Genomic DNA, 27,551 nt, shown 5'->3' with positions numbered 1-27,551 from the left:
CCACTTAAAAGGCATGTCCATTACATTACTTTTAAAATATAAGTTAAAAATATTTGTACAGGTCTTAGAGGGACTAGATGGGAGAGCTGTGTTGTAGCATTCTCCCTCTCTTCACCTCTCTCCTCTCTCCACCTCTCTCCTCTCTCCACCTCAATCCTCCTCTCTCCACCTCTCTCCACCTCTCTTCACCTCTCTACCTCTCTCCACCTCTCTCCACCTCACTCCTCCTCTCTCCTCCTCTCTCCACCTCTCTCCACCTCACTCCTCCTCTCTCCACCTCTCTTCACCTCTCTCCACCTCTCTCCTCTCTCCACCTCTCTCTACCTCTCTCCACCTCTCTCCTCTCTCCACATCTCTCTCTACCTCTCTCCACCTCTCTTCATCTCTCTCCACAGCCCAAGCCAACTATTTAATGCATTTATTGTCAAAACTGTTGTCAACTATAGTTTAAACAATAATGTACAAAACACACATGTAATGTTCTTTAACGGACTTCTACATTGTATGTGATATGTGATATGTGATACTGTATATTGGTTGTGTTACACCAATAATAACTGCCCCATTACAGAGTGTGCCAAAGAGCTTGACATTGTCATGGTTCTTGACGGCTCCAACAGTATCTGGCCCTGGACCAGCATCATTGATTTCCTGGTCAAGTTTCTGAAGAATATCGAAATTGGAGCTAAACTGTCCCAGGTGATTTCTCCTTTCAGTACACTAGAACACATGGGTAACACCTTAGATGAAGGTCCACTTTGTCACTGTAGGAGAACCATTTATGATTCCAGACAGGTAGAACATTTTCATCAAAGAACCCTGTAAGAACCCAGTATCAACTACTCTGGCCCATGAATGAGAGAGGGATAGAAGGCTAGGATCGGGGAATAGAGTAAAGAATAAAGGAATAGAAGGTTGGGTTAGAGGGTAGAATAGAGAATAGAGGAATAGAAGGTTAGGATAGAGGATAGAATAGAGAATAGAGGAATAGAAGGTTGGGTTAGAGGGTAGAATAGAGAATAGAGGAATAGAAGGTTGGGTTAGACGATAGAATAGAGAAAAGAGGGATAGAAGGTTAGGATAGAGGATAGAATAGAGAATAGAGGAATAGAAGGTTGGGTTAGAGGATAGAATAGAGAATAGAGGGATAGAAGGTTAGGATAGAGGATATAATAGAGAAAAGAGGGATAGAAGGTTTGGTTAGAGGATAGAATAGAGAATAGAGGAATAGAAGGTTGGGATAGAGGATTGAATAGAGAAAATAGGGATAGAAGGTTTGGTTAGAGGATAGAATAGAGAATAGATTAATAGAAGGTTGGGATAGAGGATAGAATGGAGAATAGAGGACGGAAATAGAGAAGATATAAAGAAACAACCAGCTCATTAACCTCATAAACTGGGTCATCAACCTCATAAACTGGGTCATCACATTCTACTGATAAACTGGGTCGTCACATTCTACTGATAAACTGGGTCGTCACATTCTACTGATAAACTGGGTCGTCACATTCTACTGATAAACTGGGTCGACACATTCTACTGATAAACTGGGTCGTCACATTCTACTGATAAACTGGGTCGTCACATTCTACTGATAAACTGGGTCGTCACATTCTACTGATAAACTGGGTCGTCACATTCTACTGATAAACTGGGTCGTCACGGTCTACTGATAAACTGGGTCGTCACATTCTACTGATAAACTGGGTCGTCACATTTACTGATAAACTGGGTCGTCACATTCTACTGATAAACTGGGTCATCATATTCTACTGATAAACTGGGCCGTCACATTCTACTGATAAACTGGGTCGTCACATTTACTGATAAACTGGGTCGTCACATTCTACTGATAAACTGGGTCATCACATTCTACTGATAAACTGGGCCGTCACATTCTACTGATAAACTGGGTCGTCACATTCTGCTGATAAACTGGGTCATCACTTTCTGCTGATAAACTGGGTCGTCACATTCCGCTGATAAAGTGGGTCGTCACATTCTACTGATAAACTGGGTCATAACGTTCTACTGATAAACTGGGTCGTCACATTCTACTGATAAACTGGGTCGTCACGTTCTACTGATAAACTGGGTCGTCACATTCTACTGATAAACTGGGTCGTCACATTCTACTGATAAACTGGGTCGTCACATTCTGCTGATAAACTGGGTCATCACATCCTGCTGATAAACTGGGTCATCACAATCTGCTGATAAACTGGGTCATCACATTCTACTGATAAACTGGGTCGTCACATTCCACTGTAAAAACTGGGTCGTCAAATTCTGCTGATAAACTGGGTCGTCACATTCCGCTGATAAACTGGGTCATAACATTCCACTGATAAACTGGGTCGTCACATTCTACTGATAAACTGGGTCATCACATTCCACTGATAAACTGGGTCGTCACATTCCACTGATAAACTGGGTCGTCACATTCTACTGATAAACTGGGTCGTCACATTCCACTGATAAACTGGGTCGTCACATTCTACTGATAAACTGGGTCGTCACATTCCACTGATAAACTGGGTCGTCACATTCCACTGATAAACTGGGTCGTCACATTCTACTGATAAACTGGGTCGTCACATTCCACTGATAAACTGGGTCGTCACATTCCACTGATGAACTGGGTCGTCACATTCTACTGATAAACTGGGTCATCACATTCCACTGATAAACTGGGTCGTCACATTCTACTGATAAACTGGGTCGTCACATTCCACTGATAAACTGAGTCGTCACATCCCACTGATAAACTGGGTCGTCACATCCCACTGATAAACTGGGTCGTCACATTCTACTGATAAACTGGGTCGTCACGTTCTACTGATGCAATTCACTATCTTGTCATTATTTAACAGCGTAGTGTGTCACGGTCTTGATTTTGAGTTCTATGATTATTAAACTATTCATTACAGTCATTGTTCATTAGTCTCACAATAACCACTGTTAAATCATCATCCATACTGTTAATAGTTCAATGTCCAAGGGCATTATGTCGAGATTCCTCTTCAGAATACCCCAGACCCTGGAGAGGAGCTGGTTCACAGTGGTTTAGTTTAATGGTGAAATAACCATTTTCCTCTGTGCGGCGCTGGAAAATATTGTCCTATGAAGTTCTCCCTTTGTAGATCACATATTCCATGGCCGGATAAGTATCCTCCCTGCTTTAAAAAGAGAATGACATCACATTAGAATCACCAGACCAAACCACATATCCTCCCTTACCAGACTGTCTCGGAGCATTGGAGTGTGTCACAGGAAGGGACAGTTAGAAAAGAGGGAATTGGAGAGAGTGAGATGTGGGTAAAGGAGGTTGAATTAGAGAGAGTGAGATGTGGGTAAAGGAGGTTGAATTAGAGAGAGTGAGATGAGGGTAAAGGAGGATGAAGGGAAGAGAGTGAGATGAGGGTAAAGGAGGTTGAAGGGAATAGAGTGAGATGTGGGTAAAGGAGGATGAATTAGAGAGAGTGAGATGTGGGTAAAGGAGTTGAATTAGAGAGAGTGAGATGTGGGTAAAGGAGGTTGAATGAGAGAGAGTGAGATGTGGGTAAAGGAGGTTGAATTAGAGCGAGTGAGATGAGGGTAAAGGAGGATGAAGGGAAGAGAGTGAGATGAGGGTAAAGGAGGTTAAACGGAAGAGAGTGAGATGTGGGTAAAGGAGGATGAATTAGAGAGAGTGAGATGAGGGTAAAGGGGGATGAAGTGAGGAGAGTGAAATGAGGGTAAAGGAGGATGAAGGGAAGAGAGTGAGATGTGGGTAAAGGAGGTTGAATTAGAGAGAGTGAGATGTGGGTAAAGGAGTTGAATTAGAGAGAGTGAGATGTGGGTAAAGGAGGTTGAATGAGAGAGAGTGAGATGTGGGTAAAGGAGGTTGAATTAGAGAGAGTGAGATGAGGGTAAAGGAGGATGAAGGGAAGAGAGTGAGTTGAGGGTAAAGGAGGTTAAACGGAAGAGAGTGAGATGTGGGTAAAGGAGGATGAATTAGAGAGAGTGAGATGTGGGTAAAGGAGTTGAATTAGAGAGAGTGAGATGTGGGTAAAGGAGGTTGAATGAGAGAGAGTGAGATGTGGGTAAAGGAGGTTGAATTAGAGAGAGTGAGATGAGAGTAAAGGAGGATGAATTAGAGAGAGTGAGATGAGGGTAAAGGGGGATGAAGTGAGGAGAGTGAAATGAGGGTAAAGGAGGATGAAGGGAAGAGAGTGAGATGTGGGTAAAGGAGGTTGAATTAGAGAGAGTGAGATGAGGGTAAAGGAGGTTGAATTAGAGAGAGTGAGATGTGGGTAAAGGAGGTTGAATTAGAGAGAGTGAGATGAGGGTAAAGGAGGTTGAATTAGAGAGAGTGAGATGAGGGTAAAGGAGGATGAATTAGAGAGAGTGAGATGAGGGTAAAGGAGGTTGAATTAGAGAGAGTGAGATGAGGGTAAAGGAGGTTGAATTAGAGAGAGTGAGATGTGGGTAAAGGAGGATGAATTAGAGAGAGTGAGATGAGGGTAAAGGGGGATGAAGTGAGGAGAGTGAAATGAGGGTAAAGGAGGATGAAGGGAAGAGAGTGAGATGTGGGTAAAGGAGGTTGAATTAGAGAGAGTGAAATGAGGGTAAAGGTGGTTGAATTGGAAAGAGTGAGATGAGGGTAAAGGAGGTTGAATTAGAGAGAGTGAGATGTGGGTAAAGGAGGTTGAATTAGAGAGAGTGAAATGAGGGTAAAGGTGGTTGAATTGGAAAGAGTGAGAGGAGGGTAAAGGAGGTTGAAGGGAAGAGAGTGAGATGAGGGTAAAGGAGTTGAATTGGAAAGAGTGAGATGAGGGTAAAGAAGGTTGAAGGGAAGAGAGTGAGATGAGGGTAAAGGAGGTTGAAGGGAAGAGAGTGAGAGGAGGGTAAAGGAGGTTGAAGGGAAGAGAGTGAGTAAGATGAGATGAGTATTTGAGTGAGTGTCCGTCTGTCTGAATATAAGATTTCTGTTCCAGGTGGGCATTGTGTCGTATGGAGAGGAAGTCACTCACAATGTCAACCTCAGCCAGTTTGATACCACTCAATCCCTCCTAGCCAAAGTGGCGAAACTTCCCCAGCAAACAGGTTTCAAGACTATGACCGCCCTGGGAATTGACACTGCAAGGTACAGTACAACAGTAAACCAGGGGTGTCTGGTACACTTTAGTCCTAATCAATTCATTTCAATTCCACTTCATTGAATTGAGTTCAGTTGAGTGGAATGTTCCTATCAGTTAATTAAGTATGTCTATTTCTTGTACAGTGTGTGAAGTGAGTGAAAATGAATGAAGTATTTTCAAGGTGTTGCTCTCTCTTAATGTCTAGAATTAATGGGTGTTTGCATCATAGAGATACAATTAAATTAAATATTTGAATGCCTAATGATTTGTGTGTCCTGAACGCGGAAACACACTCTTTCCTTTGTGTTACTAGATCTGATGTAAAATGCTATTTTCCACATCTCATGATCACAGGGATGTCACTACTTATGCCATGACCTTTGACATTTGACCTCTGATCGACCCTGTTGTCCCTTCAGGAAAGAGGCCTTCACTGTGGAGCGAGGGGCGCGGCCGGGGGTCAAGAAGGTCATGATAATTGTGACGGACGGAGAGTCACATGACTTTTATAACCTCGACAAGGTCATCAAAGAATGTGAGGAGGACGATATCGAGAGGTTCGGTATCGCTGTGAGTATGAGGCCATCTCAAAAGTGTAAGGCCATAATACCTCAATAACCACAATACCTCATCCATCGTATTCCTCACCTCAGTGAGAGCAGAGCTGTAACAGACCTTGTAGTCAGGACAAGCTCACATCCAGGTCCTTTCACATACTTCAAATAAACACACAATCCTTCACCTAGGTTAGATGGTTCACTAGCTTGGTGCAGGCAGGATAAGGGTTGCAAAACTTTCCCAAAATGCCCAAGTTTTCCAGAAATCCTGGTTGGAGGCTTCTTGGAATCAGGAGAGAATAAGCAGGAAGGGAATTCTCTAACTGGGAATATTTCCAGCCGAGGCAGGACCAGGGTTATGGGTTCAGGTTCTGTTTCTTACATGGACCACATTCTGTACACTGAGTATACCAAACATTAGGAACACCTTCCTAATATTGAGTAGCACCCCTCTCCTTTTGCCCTCAGAACAGCCTCAGTTCATCAGGGCATGGACTCTACAAGTGTTCCACAGGAATACTGGCCCATGTTGACTCCAATGCTTCCCAAAGTTGGGTCAAGTTGGCTGGATGTCCTTTGGGTGGTGGACCATTCTTGATACACACAGGAGACTGTTGAGCGTGAAAAACAGCAGCGTTTCAGTTCTTGACACAAACCGGTGCGACTGGCACTTAATACCCGAGTGGGCTCCCGAGTAGCGCAGCGGTCTAAGGAACTGCATCTCAGTGCTAGAGGCATCACTACATACACCCTGGTTTGAATCCAGACTGTATCACAACCGGTCATGATTGGGAGTCCCATAGGGCGGCACACAATTGGCCCAGCGTTGTCCGGGTTTGGCCGGTGTAGGCCGTCATTGTAAATAAGAATTTGTTCTTAACTGACTTGCCTAGTTAAATAAATAAAAAAATGCCATACCTCGTTTAAAGACACTTAAATATTTTGTCTTGCCCATTCACCCTCTGATTGGCACACATACACAATCCATGACTCAATTGTCTCAAGGCTAAGAAATCCTTCTTTAACCTGCCTCCTTCCCTTCATCTACACTGATTGGTGGATTTAACAAGTGACATCAATAAGCGATCATGGCTTTCACCTGGATTCACCTGGTCAGTCTGTCATGTCATAGCGATCATAGCTTTCACCTGGATTCACCTGGTCAGTCTGTCATGTCATAGCGATCATAGCTTTCACCTGGATTCACCTGGTCAGTCTGTCATGTCATGGAAAGAGCAGGTGTTCTTAATGTTTGTATACTCAGTATATATTAAGTACTGTTTCTCAGACTTGATATCGTCATTTAAATGTAGGCTAAATAAATAAAGGTTTAGATAAATAAAACATAAATATTTTTTTTAGGTGCTTGGTGATTACAACAGGAACAACAGAAGCATCAAGGAGGTGAAGAAATTCATTGAGGAGATCCAGTCGATCTCCAGCGATCCTGTGGGAGATCACTTCTTCAACGTGTCGGATGAGTTTGCCTTGCTGAACATCGTAGACGCCCTGGGCAGCAGGATCTTTGCCTTGGAGGGTAGGATGACTCCCTCATTAATCACATTCTATGTTTGAATTCGGTGATAAAAATGGCAGTGTTTATTCTCACCTACTCACTATAGCAGATCATCATTCAATAAGCACCATCAATACTACTGACCCAAAAAGCTAAGGCATTTCTGGGTCAGGGCGACAGTACTTGAAGCCTCAGGAAGGCAGTAGCAATGCTAACCTCAACACTAGATTTCCTCCTCGCTACAGATCTAAATACTGGTGAAATTGATCAGAGAAATTGACCAGATTCATATCATCTCTACATGGTCTTTAATACCCATTGTGATAACAAGACCATGTAATAATGTAATAACCGATCAATGTGAATGTCTTTCCACAGCAACGTCAGGTAACTACACCTCGTCTTTTGAGATGGAGATGTCCCAGGCTGGATTTAGTGCCCACACCTCCAAAGTAAGTCTGTTTCTATCTCTGCTTTCCTTTCCTCTGTCCTACTAACTAACTCATACTGACTCTAACTGTAATCCAGGCTGGATTTAGTGCCCACACCTCTAAAGTAAGTCTGTTTCTATCTCTGCTTTCCTTTCCTCTGTCCTACTAACTAAGTCATACTGACTCTAACTGTAATCCAGGATAGTTTCAGTGCCCACACCTCTTCTCCTGGTTCCACCCCTGCACTCCACTGCCCTACACTGTTCAAATAAAAAGGGTTTTAAAATATGCAACTCTTCTTTCCCAAAAACCAAAACACCCGGAGGCAATAGTTGCAAGAATTTATAAAAAAAATATATATTTCAAAAGACTTTATTTTAATAGTGTATTAACTCCTACTTGTCAACTGGGCTAAAGGGTGCAGCATATTACCATGGGGATCAGTTTATAGGAGATCACATGTTTGTGAATGTGTGACTGCCCACTGATCTCCCCCAGTCAGATACAGTACAGAATGATGGTGTGTGTTGTGTTATCTGTCATTCATCATCTCATCTATCCCTGTTTCACTGTGATCCAACAAATGTTCTGGAGACGTAAGGACCCTCTTTTCTCTCTCAGCCCAGAGAGACCTGTGCTGTGCGATGGGGGAAGAGAGGGAAGAACTAAAAAATATATGTATTTTCTGTGAGATGATGTCCAAACATCAGAGTGTGAGCAAACATGCTCTCCTCCAGTCCTCCTGAGTCAGCGTCGCTCTCTCTCTCTCTTTTTCTCCCTCTGGCTCTATCTATCTCCCTCTGTCTCCTCCTGTCTCTCTCCCTATCTCTCCCCCCCCCCTCTTCCTCCCTGTTTCTGTCTCTCTCACTCCCCCTCCTCCTACGTCACCTAGTATAAACACCGTCACTCCCAGCTGAAGCTGTATCAGGGCTCCTGACCTTTCCTCCCCTGTATTCTCCTCCCCTGCCCATGCCTCAAATCACTTACGCAATGTTTATAGACCCAGACATACAGGGCCAGCAGCATACCACCCTGCATCCCACTGCTGGCTTGCCTCTGAAGTTAAGCAAGGTTGGTCCCTGGATGGGAGACCAGATGCTGCTGGAAGTGGTGTTGGAGCGCCGGTAGGAGGCACTCTTTCCTCTGGTCTAGAAAAAAATCCCAATGCCCCAGGCCAGTGATTGGGGACGGTGCCCTAGGTAGGGTGCTGTCTTTCAGATGGGATGTTAAATGGGTGTCCTGAATCTCTGTGGTCACTAAAGATCCCATTGCACTTATCGTAAGCCCTGTGTCCAACCCCAGTCTCACTCATACTCGAAGAACATCTCCCTCTTGTGAAATACTTTACCCTGTATCTACTGCAACAGAGTCTTCTTGACACGGCGTATTGTGACTCTGGACCCATTTAGCTCTACTCCACTAAGACTTTTCCACTTCCTGTGGGATCTCTTCATGTTTCCTGTGCTGTAGCATAGCTGTCCCATAGAGTTGGATAGAGGCCCTCAATGGCGCTGCCAATGCTGTCACAGAAGACGCCATTACAAAGACAGGAGATGAGCTGCCTAGTATCTCTATGCACTTGTCATTCTGTTGCCTGTCTAATAACGAGGACCACAATGGAAATAAGTTGTCTTATCTGACTTTATTGAGTGTTGTATCTGACTTTATTGTTGTACTCACATGTGTGGCTACTCAGTATGTATTTTACATTTGTTAAATAAAAAGGCATTCATTGATTAATTCACAAATTCTCTCTTTCGTAGGAGGGTGTGATGCTGGGTGCTGTGGGGGCGTATGAGTGGAACGGGACAGTAGTGATGCATACCAACCAGGGTACCGTGGTTCCTCTAAACGCAGACTTCCAAGACCCCCTGGATGAAAGGAAGGAGGGCCTGGCAGGGTACGTGGGTAAGTACATATCAGTCCAGACCAGACATGCGCACACACACACACAGCCTGGCAGGGTACGTGGGTGAGTACATATCAGTCCAGACCAGACATGCGCACACACACACAGCCTGGCAGGGTACGTGGGTGAGTACATATCAGTCCAGACATGCACACACACACACACAGCCTGGCAGGGTACGTGGGTGGGTCCAGACCAGACCAGACATGCACACACACACACAGCCTGGCAGGGTACATGGGTGGGTCCAGACCAGACCAGACATGCACACACACACACAGCCTGGCAGGGTACATGGGTGGGTCCAGACCAGACCAGACATGCGCACCCACACACAGCCTGGCAGGGTACGTGGGTGAGTACATATCAGTCCAGACCAGACATGCACACCCACACACCGCCTGGCAGGGTACGTGGGTGGGTCCAGACGAGACCAGACATGCGCACACACACACACAGCCTGGCAGGGTACATGGGTGGGTCCAGACCAGACCAGACATGCACACACACACACAGCCTGGCAGGGTACGTGGGTGGGTCCAGACCAGACCAGACATGCACACACACACACAGCCTGGCAGGGTACGTGGGTGGGTCCAGACCAGACCAGACATGCACACACACACACAGCCTGGCAGGGTACATGGGTGGGTCCAGACCAGACCAGACATGCGCACACACACACAGCCTGGCAGGGTGCGTGGGTGGGTCCAGACCAGACCAGACATGCACACACACACACAGCCTGGCAGGGTACGTGGGTGAGTACATATCAGTCCAGACATGCACACACACACACAGCCTGGCAGGGTACGTGGGTGGGTCCAGACCAGACCAGACCAGACATGCACACACACACACAGCCTGGCAGGGTACATGGGTGGGTCCAGACCAGACCAGACATGCGCACACACACACAGCCTGGCAGGGTACGTGGGTGGGTCCAGACCAGACCAGACATGCACACACACACACAGCCTGGCAGGGTACATGGGTGGGTCCAGACCAGACCAGACATGCGCACACACACACAGCCTGGCAGGGTACGTGGGTGGGTCCAGACCAGACCAGACATGCACACACACACACAGCCTGGCAGGGTACGTGGGTGAGTACATATCAGTCCAGACCAGACATGCGCACACACACACAGCCTGGCAGGGTACGTGGGTGAGTCCAGACCAGACATGCGCACACACACACACAGCCTGGCAGGGTACATGGGTGAGTCCAGACCAGACATGCGCACACACACAAACACAGCCTGGCAGGGTACATGGGTGAGTCCAGACCAGACATGCGCACACACACACACACACAGCCTGGCAGGGTACGTGGGTGAGTACATATCAGTCCAGACCAGACATGCGCACACACCCACACACAGCCTGGCAGGGTACATGGGTGAGTCCAGACCAGGCAAACCACCCAGATGGATTACATTGTATTTATTTACCTTTTTATTTTTTGCACCATACATGTCTGTTTTTATGGTTTGATTCTTGCCTTGTCCTCTGTTACTTTAGTACTTTCTGTGTAGGTTAAGAGTATAGATCTACTGTGTTTTATATTTATTTATATTTATAAGACAACCTGTACTGGCACTGGAAACTGGACAGTGGCCCAATGACAACCTGTACTGGCACTGGAAACTGGACAGTGGTCCAATGACAACCTGTACTGGCACTGGAAACTGGACAGTGGTCCAATGACAACCTGTACTGGCACTGGGAACTGGACAGTGGTCCAATGACAACCTGTACTGGCACTGGAAACTGGACAGTGGTCCAATGACAACCTGTACTGGCACTGGGAACTGGACAGTGGTCCAATGACAACCTGTACTGGCACTGGAAACTGGACAGTGGTCCAATGACAACCTGTACTGGCACTGGAAACTGGACAGTGGTCCAATGACAATCTGTACTGGCACTGGGAACTGGACAGTGGTCCAATGACAACCTGTACTGGCACTGGAAACTGGACAGTGGTCCAATGACAACCTGTACTGGCACTGGAAACTGGACAGTGGTCCAAGTCCTTAGTGCCTCCCAGCTCCTGTATAAACAGCACAGGTCCAGCACCATTACTCTGAAATAGACAGAGACATGGATCCCATAAGGCATCCTGTTACATTTATATTGCTCTACTTTTGACCAGAGCGCTATGGGCCCTAGTCAAGTGTAGTGCACTATATAGGGAAAAGGGGGGCTTTTGGGATGCTGACATGCTTATACTTTAACTGAAATAACAGACACACAGGGTTAACAGTAGCACACCTCACCCACTCGTTCTTTCTGAATTGAATTGAATTGAATTGACTTTGGGTAACAAACCGATACAACAAAATGTACAATGTGGACCCAGAGGACATCAATTAAAAGTATTAATTAAAATGCTTGTTTCCAAACTGGTCCTCGATGGTTAAAACAATAACATATAATGATTAAAAGGCAAGACAAAATTAAAATAAATACATTCATTTATATTGACGTCCTAAAAAGTGGCCCTATTCACTGCACTTCTCCCTGACCTTAAAAATCAACCATATTCATTTCACATTTTGACCTTAACATGCAATCTATTCATTTCACATCATACCTATCATTCAAATAAATACACCTGACCAGCAGTAGGGGGCACAGGGGGCAGTGGACCACAGTGAAGACGCTGTGAGGGATTCAAGAATAATAGGATTTAATAAAAGTGTCATCGAGAACAATCTGTGTGATTGTTCATTTCAGACAAACTCAAACACTGGCAGAGTTACAGCAGATCATTAAAAACTCTTCGGTACAGTGCTCAGAGAATGAACCACACACACACTGTGACACACACACACACACACACACCACACCACACCACACCACACCACACCACGCACGCACACACACACACACACACACACACACACACACACACACACACACACACACACACACACACACACACACACACACACACACCACACCACACCACACCACACCACACCACACCACACCACACCACACCACACCACACCACACCACACCACACCACACCACACCACACCACACACACACACTCCTCTCTGTTCTTCAATGTTTTACTGCTTCCTCGAGACCTTGGGACTATAAGATTCTAGCTGACATTATTGGCAAAAAATGTGTTAGTCACCTATAATTGATCTTGAGATGCATATCTGTGGAGTTAGATTTTTGAAAGTACATTTTAAGATAAAATATTTTTTTTACTAGAAAGTCCTGTCTGCATAAACCCATTTGAACTTGGCGCTATAAGTTTTTATCTGCAATCCAATCACAAGCCTGAACAAATACAGACGGACCAATCAGAACACGTCTTTGCCATCTCCCTGTTGTCACATCGTTGTTCAGTGATAACAGTAATTTGTCTGATGATCATAATGCATTTATTTATGTATTCGATGATGTGTTCTGACTCTATCGTGGTAAAATAGTGTTATTCTATAATTTCTTTATTCAAATAGCTACAGTTTTCTTGAAAACAGACATGTCTAATTCAGAAGTGTCAAACAGAACCATATGGCTCAACCCAGATTGACATTTCAGAGCCATAAGGATCTATCTGCGATTACACCCCCCGAAAAAAAAAACGGATTTACAAATGTCTCAGGATTTTGATACTCTGCACTTTAGGTGAGGACCTTAATGGGTTAATAAAAATGAATTCACAACAAAACAGTTCTAAGATCTGGTATGTGAAAACATGTATGCTCAATATCTCAGAACTATGGTTTGCGCACATAGAACCTTATAGTCCCAAGGTCACATCCTCTTAACAATGAGACTAAAGTGAACTAATACCAGGAGGAAGACGTACTAAAATAACCCACTAATAGGGACATGCTCTGTCCTTAAGCTGTGATCATGAACTGCTCTAATATGTGTGTGTGTCTGCCCTCCCTGCAGGTTATGCCGTACAGTCAGCATCAACGCCTAATGGTGAATTATACATCACAGGAGCACCGCGGTACAACCACACAGGCAGAGTCATCGTCTACAAACTGGATGGGGAAATCATCACAGTCACACAAGTACTGAAAGGAGAGCAGGTGTGTTCAGTTGTCATTCATCAATCTTTCACCATCATCATAACACACATCTTTACATTATGTAGGTTGCTTTGCCAAACTCATGGGTTAAGGTTAGACACCGCAGTGTGGGAAGAGACTATACATTCTGTAACCAACTGTCTCCTGGTTGAGGACATAATTCGTATACATTAGATAGAAATGCACTGAAATACTGAAATTAGGTCCCTAATTGTATTTGAAAGCGTAAAATTCAGATTAGGTCCCTGATGTCAAGGCATGAGCTCATACCGTGTTTCTACTTTAGTTTGAGATTCAGTAGAGGTTAAGATTATAGTGGGCTCCTGAGTGGTGCAGTGGTCTAAGGCACTGTATCTCAGTGCAAGAGGTGTCACTATAGTCCCTGTTTCAAATCTAGGTTGTATCACATCTGGCTGTGATTTGGAGTCCCATAGAGCAGTGCACAATTGGCCCAGTGTTGTCCAGATTTGGCTGGGGTATGCAGTCATTGTAAATAAGAATTAACTTAACTGACTTGCCTAGTTATATTATAAACTGGGTTGTTCAAGCCCTGGATGCTGAGTGGCTTAAAGCTGTGGTATATGAGACAATATACCATGGCTAAGGGCTGTGTCCAGGCACTCCAGAAGAGGACTGGCCACCCTTCAGAGCCTGGTTTCTTCTTAGGTTCCGGCCTTTCTTGGGAGTTTTTCCAAACCACCGTTCTTATACATCTGCATTGCTTGCTGTTTAGGGTTTTAAGCTGGGTTTCTGTATAGCACCGTATAGACATTGGCTGATGTAAAAAGGGCTTTACAAATACATTTGATTGACTCCACGTTGCATCGTATACACACTGAGTATACCAAACATTAGGAACACCTTCCTAATATTGAGTTGCACCTGGTCTATGGAAAGAGCAGGTGTTCTTAATGTTTTGTACACTCAGTGTATATACCATATACCACATCCCCTCTGACATTATTGCTTCATTAAATTAAAGCATGAGCTCCTACCGCGTTTCTATTTCAGGCTGAGTGATTATAACGTAGTGTGACCTCCGTCTGTCTCCTGTAGATTGTCTCCTACTTTGACCTCTGTTTATCTCCTGTAGATTGTCTCCTACTTTGACCTCTGTCTGTCTCCTGTAGATTGTCTCCTACTTTGACCTGTTTATCTCCTGTAGATTGTCTCCTACTTTGACCTCTGTCTGTCTCCTGTAGATTGTCTCCTACTTTGACCTGTTTATCTCCTGTAGATTGTCTCCTACTTTGACCTCCGTCTGTCTCCTGTAGATTGTCTCCTACTTTGACCTCTGTCTGTCTCCTGTAGATTGTCTCCTACTTTGACCTCTGTCTGTCTCCTGTAGATTGTCTCCTACTTTGACCTGTTTATCTCCTGTAGATTGTCTCCTACTTTGACCTCTGTCTGTCTCCTGTAGATTGTCTCCTACTTTGACCTGTTTATCTCCTGTAGATTGTCTCCTACTTTGACCTCCGTCTGTCTCCTGTAGATTGTCTCCTACTTTGACCTCTGTCTGTCTCCTGTAGATTGTCTCCTACTTTGACCTCTGTCTGTCTCCTGTAGATTGTCTCCTACTTTGACCTGTTTATCTCCTGTAGATTGTCTCCTACTTTGACCTCCGTCTGTCTCCTGTAGATTGTTTCCTACTTAGACCTATGTTTATCTCCTGTAGATTGGCTCCTACTTTGACCTCTGTCTGTCTCCTGTAGATTGTCTCCTACTTTGACCTCTGTCTGTCTCCTGTAGATTGTCTCCTACTTTGACCTGTTTATCTCCTGTAGATTGGCTCCTACTTTGACCTCTGTCTGTCTCCTGTAAATTGTCTCCTACTTTGACCTCTGTTTCAGACAGAGGTCAAAGTAGGAGACAATCTACAGGAGATATCTGTCTGTCTCCTGTAGATTGTCTCCTACTTTGACCTCTGTTTATCTCCTGTAGATTGGCTCCTACTTTGACCTCTGTCTGTCTCCTGTAGATTGTCTCCTACTTTGACCTCTGTTTATCTCCTGTAGATTGTCTCCTACTTTGACCTCTGTTTACCTCCTGTAGATTGTCGCCTACTTTGACCTCTGTTTATCTCCTGTAGATTGTCTCCTACTTTGACCTCTGTTTACCTCCTGTAGATTGTCTCCTACTTTGACCTCTGTTTATCTCCTGTAGATTGGCTCCTACTTTGACCTCTGTCTGTCTCCTGTAGATTGTCTCCTACTTTGACCTCTGTTTCAGACAGAGGTCAAAGTAGGAGACAATCTACAGGAGATATCTGTCTGTCTCCTGTAGATTGGATCCTACTTTGACCTCTGTTTATCTCCTGTAGATTGGATCCTACTTTGACCTCTGTTTACCTCCTGTAGATTGTCGCCTACTTTGACCTCTGTTTACCTCCTGTAGATTGTCTCCTACTTTGACCTCTGTTTATCTCCTGTAGATTGGCTCTTACTTTGACCTCTGTCTGTCTCCTGTAGATTGTCTCCTACTTTGACCTCTGTTTCAGACAGAGGTCAAAGTAGGAGACAATCTACAGGAGATATCTGTCTGTCTCCTGTAGATTGGATCCTACTTTGACCTCTGTTTATCTCCTGTAGATTGGATCCTACTTTGACCTCTGTTTACCTCCTGTAGATTGTCGCCTACTTTGACCTCTGTTTATCTCCTGTAGATTGGATCCTACTTTGGCAGCGTGCTCCAGACGGTGGATGTTGACCAGGACTCCTACACAGACATCCTGCTGGTGGGAGCTCCTATGTTCATGGGCCCAGAGAGGGAGGAACAGGGACAGGTGTACGTCTACAAACTCAATGAGGTGTGTGGTGTACTGTGTGTGTAGTTGACCTGATTCATCAATCAATCAATCAATCAATCAGTCAAATGTATTTATAAAGCCCTTCTTACATCAGCTGATGTCACAAAGCGTTGTACAGAAACCCAGCCTATAACCCCAAACAGCAAGCAATGCAGGTTTAGAAGCACTGTGGCTCGGAAAAACTCCATAGAAAGGCCAAAACCTGGGAAGAAACCTAGAGAGGAACCAGGCTATGAGGGGTGGCCAGTCCTCTTCTGGCTGTGCCAGGTGGAGATTATAACAGAACATGGCCAAGATGTTCAAAAGTTCATAAATTACCAGCATGGTCAAATAATAATAATCTCAGTAGTTGTCGAGGGTGCAGCAAGTCAGCACTTCAGGAGTAAATGTCAGTTGGCTTTTCATAGTCGATCATTGAGAGTATCTCTACCGCTCCTGCTGTCTCTGGAGAGTTGAAAACAGCAGGTCTGGGACAAGTAGTAAATAATGTTCAAACAGTCATATCATTAATGTAACTATTACTATCTAACTTTACTACTATATTGTTGGTGCACTTTGGGGGTATGTGTGTTATCATAGAAATACAATTAAAATCAAATCAAAGTTTATTGGTCTCATACATATATGTAGCAGATGATATTGTGGGTGTAGTGAAATGCTTGTGTTCCTACCTCCAACAGTGCAGTATTATCTAACAATTCACAACAATACACACAAATATAAAAGTAAAATAAGTATTAAGAAATATGTAAATATTAGGATGAGCAATGTCGGAGTGGCATTGAATACAGTATATACATATGAAATGAGTAAAACAGTATGTAAACATTATTAAAGTGACCAGTGATTCTATGTCTATGTATATAGGGCAGCAGCCTCTAAGGTGCAGGGTTGAGTAACCGAGTGGCAGCTGGCTAGTGATGGCTTTTTAAAAGTCTGCAGTTGCCTTACCAGGCGGGGATACAGTCCAACAGCATGCTCTCAATTGTACATCTGTAAAAGTTTGTGAGGGTTTTAGGGGCCAAGCTGAATTATATCTCTGTGTGTTATAGTATGAAGGGACAGAGACACAGCAGTCGAAGGATGTGCACCAAACATCTATCTGTTACTCAACATCTCTCTATCCCCCCCTCTGTCTCTCCATCTCCCTCCCTTCCTACCTAGAAGGGCCTATTTGAGCACCAGACTACGCTGAAGCCAGACAACCAGACGTGTTGTACCTCGGCCCACTCCAACGGTTGCACCATCGTCAACATCAGCGGCCCGTGTGGCGCCCGCTTCGGCACCGCCATCGCAGAGGTCAGTGACCTAGACCTGGACGGGAACCGGGACGTGGCCATCGGGGCGCCACTGGAGAACGACCACAAAGGGGCAGTCTACGTCTACCATGGAGCCAAGAAGACCATCAAGGAAAAATATGTGCAGGTAAAGAAAGACAAGACCATGTGTTCTCTGACTGTTCTACAGTAATATTACAGTAAATTACAGTAAGATTGCAATATTACAGTATTAAGAGTATACAGTAAAAGTGAGAGTCGTTAATGTTAGCCTTCTGAATGTGTGTGCTGGTGTGGTTTCAGCGTATCCCAGGCCCTGGAGACGGGGTGAAGACTAAGTTCTTTGGCCAGTCGATCCACGGAGTCATGGATCTGAACGGAGACGGAATTATAGACATTACCATCGGAGGGCTGGGAGGGGCTTCTCTGTTCTGGTGAGTGTTTAGTGCCTCAGCGTTCAGTATCAAACACACGCATGCACCCACACACACATTCACACACACACACACACTCCACTTCAACTATTAGTAATAGCAGTAATCTCAAATATCATCTCACAAAACTTTATTATTATAACATTATCTCATCTATCAAAGACTGTCACTTTGGTTTATACAGCTGTGTCCCTTTCAGGATTTGAACCCACAAAACCTTCCTCTCCTTGTTCAAACCCCTGTTCCTCCTCTTCTCTCATGGAGCCTGTCCTGTCCTCTCTTTCTCTTCTCTTCTGGAGTTGAGCCAACATTTCATACCACAGGGACCCCAGCCAGGGATGCGCCCACTCAGTTTCAGCTGGAACAGGCCTAGCTGACCAAGGCCGACCAGGGCTATGTGGAAAAACTCCAACTCCCAGGAGGCAAAGCTCCTAAAACATGATTTGGCAGCCCTTCCTCCTGGGCTCTTGATTTAATCCATTTTAGAATAAGGCTGTAATGTAACAAAATATGGATTAATTCAAGGGGTCTGAATACTTTCCGAATACACTGTATAACTTGGCTATGGATCCTTTTGGGGTCTGAATACTTTCCAAATGCACTGTATAACTTGGCTATGGATCCTTTTGGGGTCTGAATACTTTCCGAAGGCACTGTATAACTTGGCTATGGATCCTTTTGGGGTCTGAATACTTTCCGAATGCACTGTATAACTTGGCTATGGATCCTTTTGGGGTCTGAATACTTTCCGAAGGCACTGTATAACTTGGCTATGGATCCTTTTGGGGTCTGAATACTTTCCGAAGGCACTGTATAACTTGGCTATGGATCCTTTTGGGGTCTGAATACTTTCCGAAGGCACTGTATAACTTGGCTATGGATCCTTTTGGGGTCTGAATACTTTCCGAAGGCACTGTATAACTTGGCTATGGATCCTTTTGGGGTCTGAATACTTTCCGAAGGCACTGTATAACTTGGCTATGGATCCTTTTGGGGTCTGAATACTTTCCGAAGGCACTGTATAACTTGGCTATGGATCCTTTTGTGGAGCCGCCATGGCCGTCGACGTGGTTTATAGAGGGCTTGCACACATCTTTACATTATAAATGAATTTGATTTTGAGGATTACTGTATAAAGAACTATAGCTATATCATTTTGGCTTCTCCTCTTTATATTTTTGTAGATAAAAAATAAATAAAAAATTGTTTCATTCACAGTTCATTGATTATTGTAACAGTTTCACATGCCAGTTACAAGTTTCTGAATTTCTGTTGTTTGTCATCCAGGTCCAAGGATGTTGCTGAGCTTTATGCCAACATGACCTTTGACCCAAACAAGATCAACCTACAGCAGCCCTCTGAAGACTGTGTGCTGGGTGAGAGAGCCACCGTGTGTGTGAAGACCAGGGTCTGCTTTAGTTACAGTGTCAAGTCTGAGAAGGACCACACTAACTTGGGCACAGGTGAGAGTCTGATAAACACACTTCCAGTATGTTTGAATGTTTACAGTGTAAACACTTCAATTAAATGCAATGATTGTAACTGACTCTGGATAAGAGCATCTACTAAAGGAGTAAAATATCAACTGTAAACCAGACAATCTTTTCTCCAGGATTTCTGGAAAATCTGGGAATTATGGGAAACTTACCAGATTTGGTGTTTGTTGTGTTTCAGCCATTAAGTACAACCTGACTCTGGACTCTCTGAGGGCAAAGTCGAGGGCAGCGTTTGTCAACCCTGACGAGAAGAGTGAGAGGAAGGTCCAGGTCACCGCCAACATCATAGATGCTCTGTGTCTGGAACATTCCTTTGCCATGAAGGCAAGTAAATCATTCCTCAATCAGCCTGGTCAACATGGAGAGAGGAAGAGAGGAGGGTGAGATAGAGAGGGGGCGGAGAGAGAGAGGAAGAAAGAGAGCGAGAGACAGACAGACAGAGAGAGAGAGACATGAGAAGCATAGAGAGGCAGAGAGAGGCAGAGAGAAAGAGAGAGAGAGCGAGCGAGAGAACGGCCCCATAGAAAAACTCTTACATACTAGTAGAACACAGTTGAATGTGTTACTGGCCCCAGAGTTTGAACCGGAGAGGGGATATGGGTTTCATTTACATTATGATTGCATCAGAGAAAGCCTGGCCCCAGATTGGTTTGTGCTGTATAGCCAACTCTTATGTTTGGCATGACAATGACCATAGGAGTTGATAGGCAAGACAGCATAAAGCCTGGGACCAGGCTAAATGGCTATTAGTATCTCAGTAGACTGGCCAGTGAATGTATTGGATGGATGTACAGTAGGAGGCCAAGTTGCTCTGGTATTGATTCATGGTAGGAAAGCTCTTAACATGAAAGTGGAGACAGATCTCCTTCCCTTGATCAAAGGAAAAGCATCTCCAATAAAACAACCCCTTTCCCAAAAGGCCCATTACTGTAGACACAAGTATTCGGGCTTAAAAGAGGCCTAGAAATCGATTCACATTACATTGATTGTTTTGTAGCAAATAGCAGTACAATATAAGGTTTTATTGAGGATGCAGATGAAAAGAACAGAGGTATAATAAAACAGAAGACTTTGACTGTAATGGGAACCAGAACCAGAGAGAATGCACGACAATGACTGGTTAACCACCCCCAGTACCTCTGAGAAAGGGAGGGAGAGAGAGAGAGGGGGGACTTGTTAACCACCCCCAGTACCTCTGAGATAGGGAGGGAGAGAGAGAGAGGGGGACTTGTTAACCACCCCCAGTACCTCTGAGATAGGGATGGAGAGAGAGGGGGGGGGGGACTTGTTAACCACCCCCAGTACCTCTGAGATAGGGAGCGAGGGAGAGAGAGAGAGAGAGAGAGAGAGAGAGAGAGAGAGGGGGACTTGTTAACCACCCCCAGTACCTCTGAGATAGGGAGGGAGAGAGAGGGGGGGGGGACTTGTTAACCACCCCAGTACCTCTGAGAAAGGGAGAGAGAGAGGACTTGTTAACCACCTCCAGTACTGAGAGAGAGAGAGAGAGAGAGAGAGAGAGAGAGAGAGAGAGAGAGAGAGAGAGAGAGAGAGAGAGAGAGAGAGAGAGAGAGAGAGAGAGAGAGAGAGAGAGAGAGAGAGAGAGAGAGAGAGAGAGAGAGAGAGAGAGAGAGAGAGAGAGAGAGAGAGAGACAGAGACAGAGACAGAGGGGGGACTTGTTAACCACCCCAGTAACTCTGAGAAAGGGAGAGAGAGAGGACTTGTTAACCACCTCCAGTACTGAGAGAGAGAGAGAGAGAGAGAGAGCGAGAGAGAGAGAGAGAGAGAGAGAGAGAGAGAACTGTTAAACTACCCCCAGTACCTCTGAGAAAGTGAGAGGGGGGGGTGAAGAGAGGAGAGTAGTTGGAAAGAGAAACAAAATAGAGGAGTAGACACAGAGAGAGAGCTGGTGTACGGTTGGGGGGTGCATTCACAATGCATTCCAGTGGCGATATCCCCTAGCGATCTGGTACACCATGTGACCAGACAGATCACATGCTGTCCATCCCAACTGGAACATAGATGCTTTCTGCTGTCTGATAGGGACACACATAACCCACATTGTCCTCCCGGGAGGAGAACTAACTGACATGCAGCCCTCATAATCCAGAGGGACTACTGATAACAGTACGGGTGTATAGTCAGAAGTTTACATACACTTAGGTTGGAGTCATTAAAACTCATTTTTCAACCACTCCACAAATTTCTTGTAACAAACTATAGTTTTTGGCAAGTTAGAACATCTACTTTGTACATGACACAAGTCATTTTTACAACAATTGTTTACAGACAGATTATTTCACTTATAATTCACTGTATTGCAATTCCAGTGGGTCAGAAGTTTACATACACTAAGTTAACTGTGCCTTTTAACAGCTTGGAAAATTCCAGAAAATTATGTCATGGCTTTAGAAGCTTCTGATAGGTTAATTGACATAATTTGAGTCAATTGGAGGTGTACCTGTGGATGTATTTCAAGGCCGACCTTCAAACTCAGTGCCTCTTTGCTTGACATCATAGGAAAATCAAAATAATTCAGCCCCCAAAAAATGTAGACCTCCACAAGTCTGGTTCATCCTTTATCCTGAAGGTACCACGTTCATCTGTACAAACAATAGTACGCATGTATTAACACCATGGGACCACGCAGCCGTCATACCGCTCAGGAAGGAGACGCGGTCTGTCTCCTAGAGATGAACGTACTTTGGTGCGAAAAGTACAAATCAATCCCAGAACAACAGCAAAGGACCTTCTGAAGATGTTGGAGGAAACAGGTACAAAGTATCTATATCCACAGTAAAATGAGTCCTACATCGACATAACCTGAAAGGCCGCTCAGCAAGGAAGAAGCTACTGCTCCAAAATCTTGATAAAATAAGCCAGACTACGGTTTGCAACTGCACATGTGGACAAATATAGTACTTTTTGGAGAAATATCCTCTTGTCTGATGAAACAAAAATAGAACTCTTTGGCCATAATGACCATCGTTATGTTTGGAAGCTTGCAAGCCGAAGAACACCATCCCAACCGTGATGCACGGGGGTGGCAGCATCATTTTGTGGGGGGTGATTTGCTGCAGGAGGGACTGGTGCACTTCACAAAATAAATGGCATCCTGAGGAAGGAAAATTATGTGAATATACTGAAGCAATATCTCAAGACATCAGTCAGGAAGTTAAAGCTTGGTCGCAAATGGGTCTTCCAAATGGACAATGACCCCAAGCATACTTCCAAGTTGTGGCAAAATGGCTTAAGGACAACAAAGTCAAGGTATTGGAGTGGCCATCACAAAGCACTGACCTCAATCCTTGTGGGCAGAACTGAAAGTTGTGGGCAGAACTGAAAAGGTGTGTGCGAGCAAGGAGGCCTACAAACCTGACTCAGTTACACCAGCTCTGTCAGATGGAATGGGCCAAAATTCACCCAACTTATTGTGGGAAGCTTGTGGAAGGCTACCCGAAATGTTTGACCCAAGTTCAACAGTTTAAAGGCAATGCTACCAAATACTATTTGAGTGTATGTAAGCTTCTGACCCACTAGGAATGTGATGAAAGAAATAAAAGTTGAAATAAATCATTCTCTCTACTATTATTCTGACATTTCGCATTCTTAAAATAAAGTGGTGATCCTAAATGACCTAAGACAGGGACTTTTTACTAGGATTAAATGTCAGGAATTGTGAAAAACTGAGTTTAAATGTATTTGTGTATGTAAACTTCCGACTTCAACTGTACATGTGTATCGTTGTGTATTGTTAAATACTACTGCACTGTTGGAGCTAGGAACACAAACATTTCGCGACACGGCATACAGAAGCCTACAGTACATAACAGTTGCGGTCAGTGCCGTTTAAGATGAGGGAGGACAGAACATTTTTCATGAGCATGGCCTTATTTCTATGACAACATATTGGATGACTGTCATTCATATTTAATTCCCCCAGTTCAATGTAACAGTGATACGTTTAGGCTGCTACATGATACTCAATTTTCCCTATACCCATCATGAGGTTGCTACAACCTAGCCTATGAACGAAAGTTTACGACGTAGGTGCACACAGGTCGACAGACAAATTTGAGGTGACAGATAGTGTCATTCAATAGCGCTCTGCACACTCTTGCCTGCATCTAGCTGATATAGGGTGTAAACATTAGTCCAACAGTTGCAAACAAGAGTTTCTATTGGACAAATTCAGGTATGTTTATCCACGCTTTGTTCCGTTTGCTTCAGTTCAAGAAACGTTTTTCATCAGAATTGGCGGAATGAATACACCCCTGATCAAGCTGAAGTAACGTCATAGCCAGTATATCTAAAAGAACTAACGTGTTAGTAAACATGCTACAATCATGCAATAACTTTAGTGTACAGTCAGTAAGCAGTTACACTAGTGGGCCCTGGTGGAAATAAATTAGTAATACCAAAAGATTACCTTGACTTGGAAGACTTCCAGTGTTGTGTTGGAAAGTCATAGCCAGCTAGCTAACATAGCATATCAACTAATGATATGATCTCCTCAGGCTAATCTGGACTTCAGAGACCCCATCATGATCTCCCTCGAGTTTGGTCTGGCTGAGGACACAGGCCCCGTCCTGGATGGAGACTTACCAACGTCACTTAACAAAACGGTAAAATGAACCACAATGTGGCAGATTTAACACACAAGCACACACACACACACCAGTAACTTTTGGCTTTCCATGAATTTTGTATACCTTGGCTTGCTTCCCTCTTTAGCCACTACAGGCCCTACTTGGCTAACAATACGTGTGGGCATGCACACATCTGATTTTCTTACCTTACTTTAGACCTCAGCTATCATATATTGCAACAGTGAATAGGCGCTGTGTGAGCAGAGTCAGTAATCAGTACTTTACACACTCATACAGTCTGGCTCCTTCCAGCGCTGTAGAGGGTGAATATTCTCTCCAACGGCTGTCCTCCATCCATCACTAGTTCCTATCAGAGGCTCTAAAACACTGACAGACTGTTATCCAGTTCAAATGGTGCAGCTCCCACACACATAGTTTTAATGAGTTGTTTGGCAGAGGGACAGTGGGAGACCAAACATGTGGCTGGATGTTAACACTGGGATAGAACAGGATGTTAACACCGTGGAAGAACAGGATGTTAACACCGTGGTAGAACAGGATGTTAACACTGTGGTAGAACAGGATGTTAACACCGTGGTAGAACAGGATGTTAACACCGTGGTAGAACAGGATGTTAACACTGTGGTAGAACAGGATGTTAACACTGTGGTAGAACAGGATGTTAACACCGTGGTAGAACAGGATGTTAACACTGTGGTAGAACAGGATGTTAACACCGTGGTAGAACAGGATGTTAACACCGCGGAAGAACAGGATGTTAACACTGTGGTAGAACAGGATGTTAACACCGTGGTAGAACAGGATGTTAACACTGTGGTAGAACAGGATGTTAACACCATGGAAGAACAGGATGTTAACACCGTGGTAGAACAGGATGTTAACACCGTGGAAGAACAGGATATTAACACCGTGGTAGAACAGGATGTTAACACCGTGGTAGAACAGGATGTTAACACTGTGGAAGAACAGGATGTTAACACCGTGGTAGAACAGGATGTTAACACTGTGGTAGAGCAGAATGTTAACACAGTGGTAGAACAGGATGTTAACATAGTGGTAGAACAGGATGTTAACATAGTGGTAGAACAGGATGTTAACATCGTGGAAGAACAGGATGTTAACACTGTGGTAGAACAGGATGTTAAAACCGTGGTAGAACAGGATGTTAACACCGTGGTAGACTAGGATGTTGTCACAGTGGTAGAACAGGATGATAACACAGTTTTAAGAAAATACCTTAAAGAAAGTAAGAGATAAGAATCGCAATGATTAAAGAGCAGCAGTAAATAACAGTAGCGAGGCTATATACAGGAGGTACCGGTACAGAGTGAATGTGCTGGGGCACCGGTGTTGACGTAATTGAGGTAATATGTACATGTAGGTACATGTAAGCAGTTTTCGACTGCTTCATTGATAGAACTGTCTTGTACATGGTCTATTCCATACTGCTTGTAACCATGCACACGTCATTCAGATTCCTTTGGTGGACTGTGGGAGCGATGACAAGTGCATAGCTGACCTATCCCTGAAGGCTGTGCCAAGTATACAAAGGTATTGTCACAAAGATTGTATTCTTTCAATCCATCTAACTGTCATGATTTTATGGCAGTTTCGTGGTAGTTCATTGATAGGTATGTTGCCCTTGTATTGTACTTTATAGCGCCCTCTTGTGTTGGTCCAGATGAAGTGTCACAGCATTACAGTAAAATCTGCCCTGCTACAGTAATAACATTACAGTAAAAATCTGCCCTGCTACGGTAATAACATTACAGTAACATCTGCCCTGGCGTAGTAATAACATTACAGTAAAATCTGCCCTGGAGCAGTAATAATATTACTGTAAAATCTGCCCTGCTACAGTAATAACATTACAGTAAAATCTGCCCTTCAACAGTAGTAAAATTACAGTAAAACCTGCCCTGCTACAGTAATAACTTTCCTATTCTTTCCAGTCTTGTGATCAAAGCCAACAAGGAAAAGTTCCATGTGCTCATTACCATTAGAAACAGTCAAGACAATGCCTACAATACCAAAGTCATGCTCAGCTTTACTGAAAACATAAACTACGTCAAAGTCAAGGTGAGATCCTTCCCTATGTTTGTAGAGCTTTGATTTACATTGATTTCTTGGATGTTGGGAATCAGTACGCCAGTATGAGTTTTGACATTGACATTATATGTGATTTCAACCGTTTACTCTGCAGGCCAATGACAAAGTCTGCAGTCTGAATAATACCAAAGTTGAGTGTGCTGTGGGATATCCATTCCTCAAAAGTAATGTAGAGGTAAGACAATTCTTGCAATCACACGTATCTATCCTCGTACCATAAGACTCACTATGTACTTCATGTTTCATTTTGTGATGAATAGGCCACTGATCGGTTTTGCTTGTTCTCCCTCCAGGAGGTGTTTGAGATCCTGTTTGAAGTCAACCCTGCACACGTCTGGAAAGAGATTCAGATCAACGTAACTGCAACCAGGTACAGTAAGCCATGGTGTTCATTCATTTGATTTATTTAGCCAAGATACTCCACACAGTAACAATGGCTAGTGTTTTCCGGGGAGTCCCGAGTTCCATGCTAAATCTCAACTATTTAAAATAAATGAGTGAGCAAAGAAGAAATATTGAAAAGTCAAAATTCTAATGCAATGACTTTTCTCATTTCTACAGTGACAGTGAGGAATTGAAGACCACCCTCCATGACAACTCTGTGAGAATCTCCATCCCTGTGAAGTACGAGGCTGGACTCAGATTCACTGCGTGAGTACAGACAGCAGCAGCTACAACACGTACAGGACATTTTTAGTTCCATAAAAAATACAGGTACAGTATCAGAGTATGACCTTTTTTCAAATCTTTCCATCTCCTTTCTCATCTTTCCATATTCTGTCTCATCTTTCCATCTCCTGTCTCATCTTTCCATATCTTGTCTCATCTTTCCATCTTCTGTCTCATCTTTCCATATTCTGTCTCATCTTTCCATCTCCTGTTTCATCTTTCCATCTCCTCTCATCTTTCCATCTTCTGTCTCATCTTTCCATCTCCTGTCTCATCTTTCCATCTCCTCTCATCTTTCCATCTTCTGTCTCATCTTTCCATCTCCTTTCTCATCTTTCCATCTCCTCTCATCTTTCCATCTCCTGTCTCATCTTTCCATCTCCTCTCATCTTTCCATCTCCTGTCTCATCTTTCCATCTCCTGTCTCATCATTCCATATCCTGTCTCATCTTTCCATCTCCTGTCTCATCTTTCCATATCCTGTCCCATCTTTCCATCTCCTGTCTCATCTTTCCATCTCCTTTCTCATCTTTCCATATTCTGT

The 27,551-nt window shown here is 44.1% G+C and overlaps 1 protein-coding gene across 2 annotated transcripts in view; it reads left to right on the top strand.

Annotated features, from left to right (window-relative positions):
• The window catches only part of LOC139422752 (integrin alpha-1-like), an 86,005-nt gene that overhangs the window by 46,479 nt on the left and 11,975 nt on the right, over positions 1 to 27,551 (top strand). Inside the window, exons 6-23 of one of the 2 annotated variants that reach the window (XM_071174073.1) lie at positions 572 to 699; positions 4,980 to 5,128; positions 5,543 to 5,693; positions 7,043 to 7,217; positions 7,575 to 7,648; positions 9,391 to 9,535; positions 13,466 to 13,608; positions 16,271 to 16,414; positions 17,579 to 17,839; positions 17,995 to 18,125; positions 19,413 to 19,588; positions 19,800 to 19,945; positions 24,137 to 24,244; positions 25,704 to 25,780; positions 26,182 to 26,308; positions 26,433 to 26,513; positions 26,632 to 26,708; positions 26,900 to 26,989. In XM_071174073.1, coding sequence (XP_071030174.1) covers positions 572 to 699; positions 4,980 to 5,128; positions 5,543 to 5,693; positions 7,043 to 7,217; positions 7,575 to 7,648; positions 9,391 to 9,535; positions 13,466 to 13,608; positions 16,271 to 16,414; positions 17,579 to 17,839; positions 17,995 to 18,125; positions 19,413 to 19,588; positions 19,800 to 19,945; positions 24,137 to 24,244; positions 25,704 to 25,780; positions 26,182 to 26,308; positions 26,433 to 26,513; positions 26,632 to 26,708; positions 26,900 to 26,989 — 2,383 coding nt within the window. The remainder of the gene's footprint in view (positions 1 to 571; positions 700 to 4,979; positions 5,129 to 5,542; positions 5,694 to 7,042; positions 7,218 to 7,574; positions 7,649 to 9,390; positions 9,536 to 13,465; positions 13,609 to 16,270; positions 16,415 to 17,578; positions 17,840 to 17,994; positions 18,126 to 19,412; positions 19,589 to 19,799; positions 19,946 to 24,136; positions 24,245 to 25,703; positions 25,781 to 26,181; positions 26,309 to 26,432; positions 26,514 to 26,631; positions 26,709 to 26,899; positions 26,990 to 27,551) is intronic. The other variant, XM_071174074.1, reaches the window with a different exon arrangement.

The sequence above is a fragment of the Oncorhynchus clarkii genome, chromosome 12 (genome assembly GCF_045791955.1).
Source record: "Oncorhynchus clarkii lewisi isolate Uvic-CL-2024 chromosome 12, UVic_Ocla_1.0, whole genome shotgun sequence".
Lineage (NCBI taxonomy): Eukaryota > Metazoa > Chordata > Actinopteri > Salmoniformes > Salmonidae > Oncorhynchus > Oncorhynchus clarkii.
The sequence above is the reverse complement of the archived record's forward strand: the minus strand, read 5'-3'. Positions and strand labels throughout refer to the sequence as shown.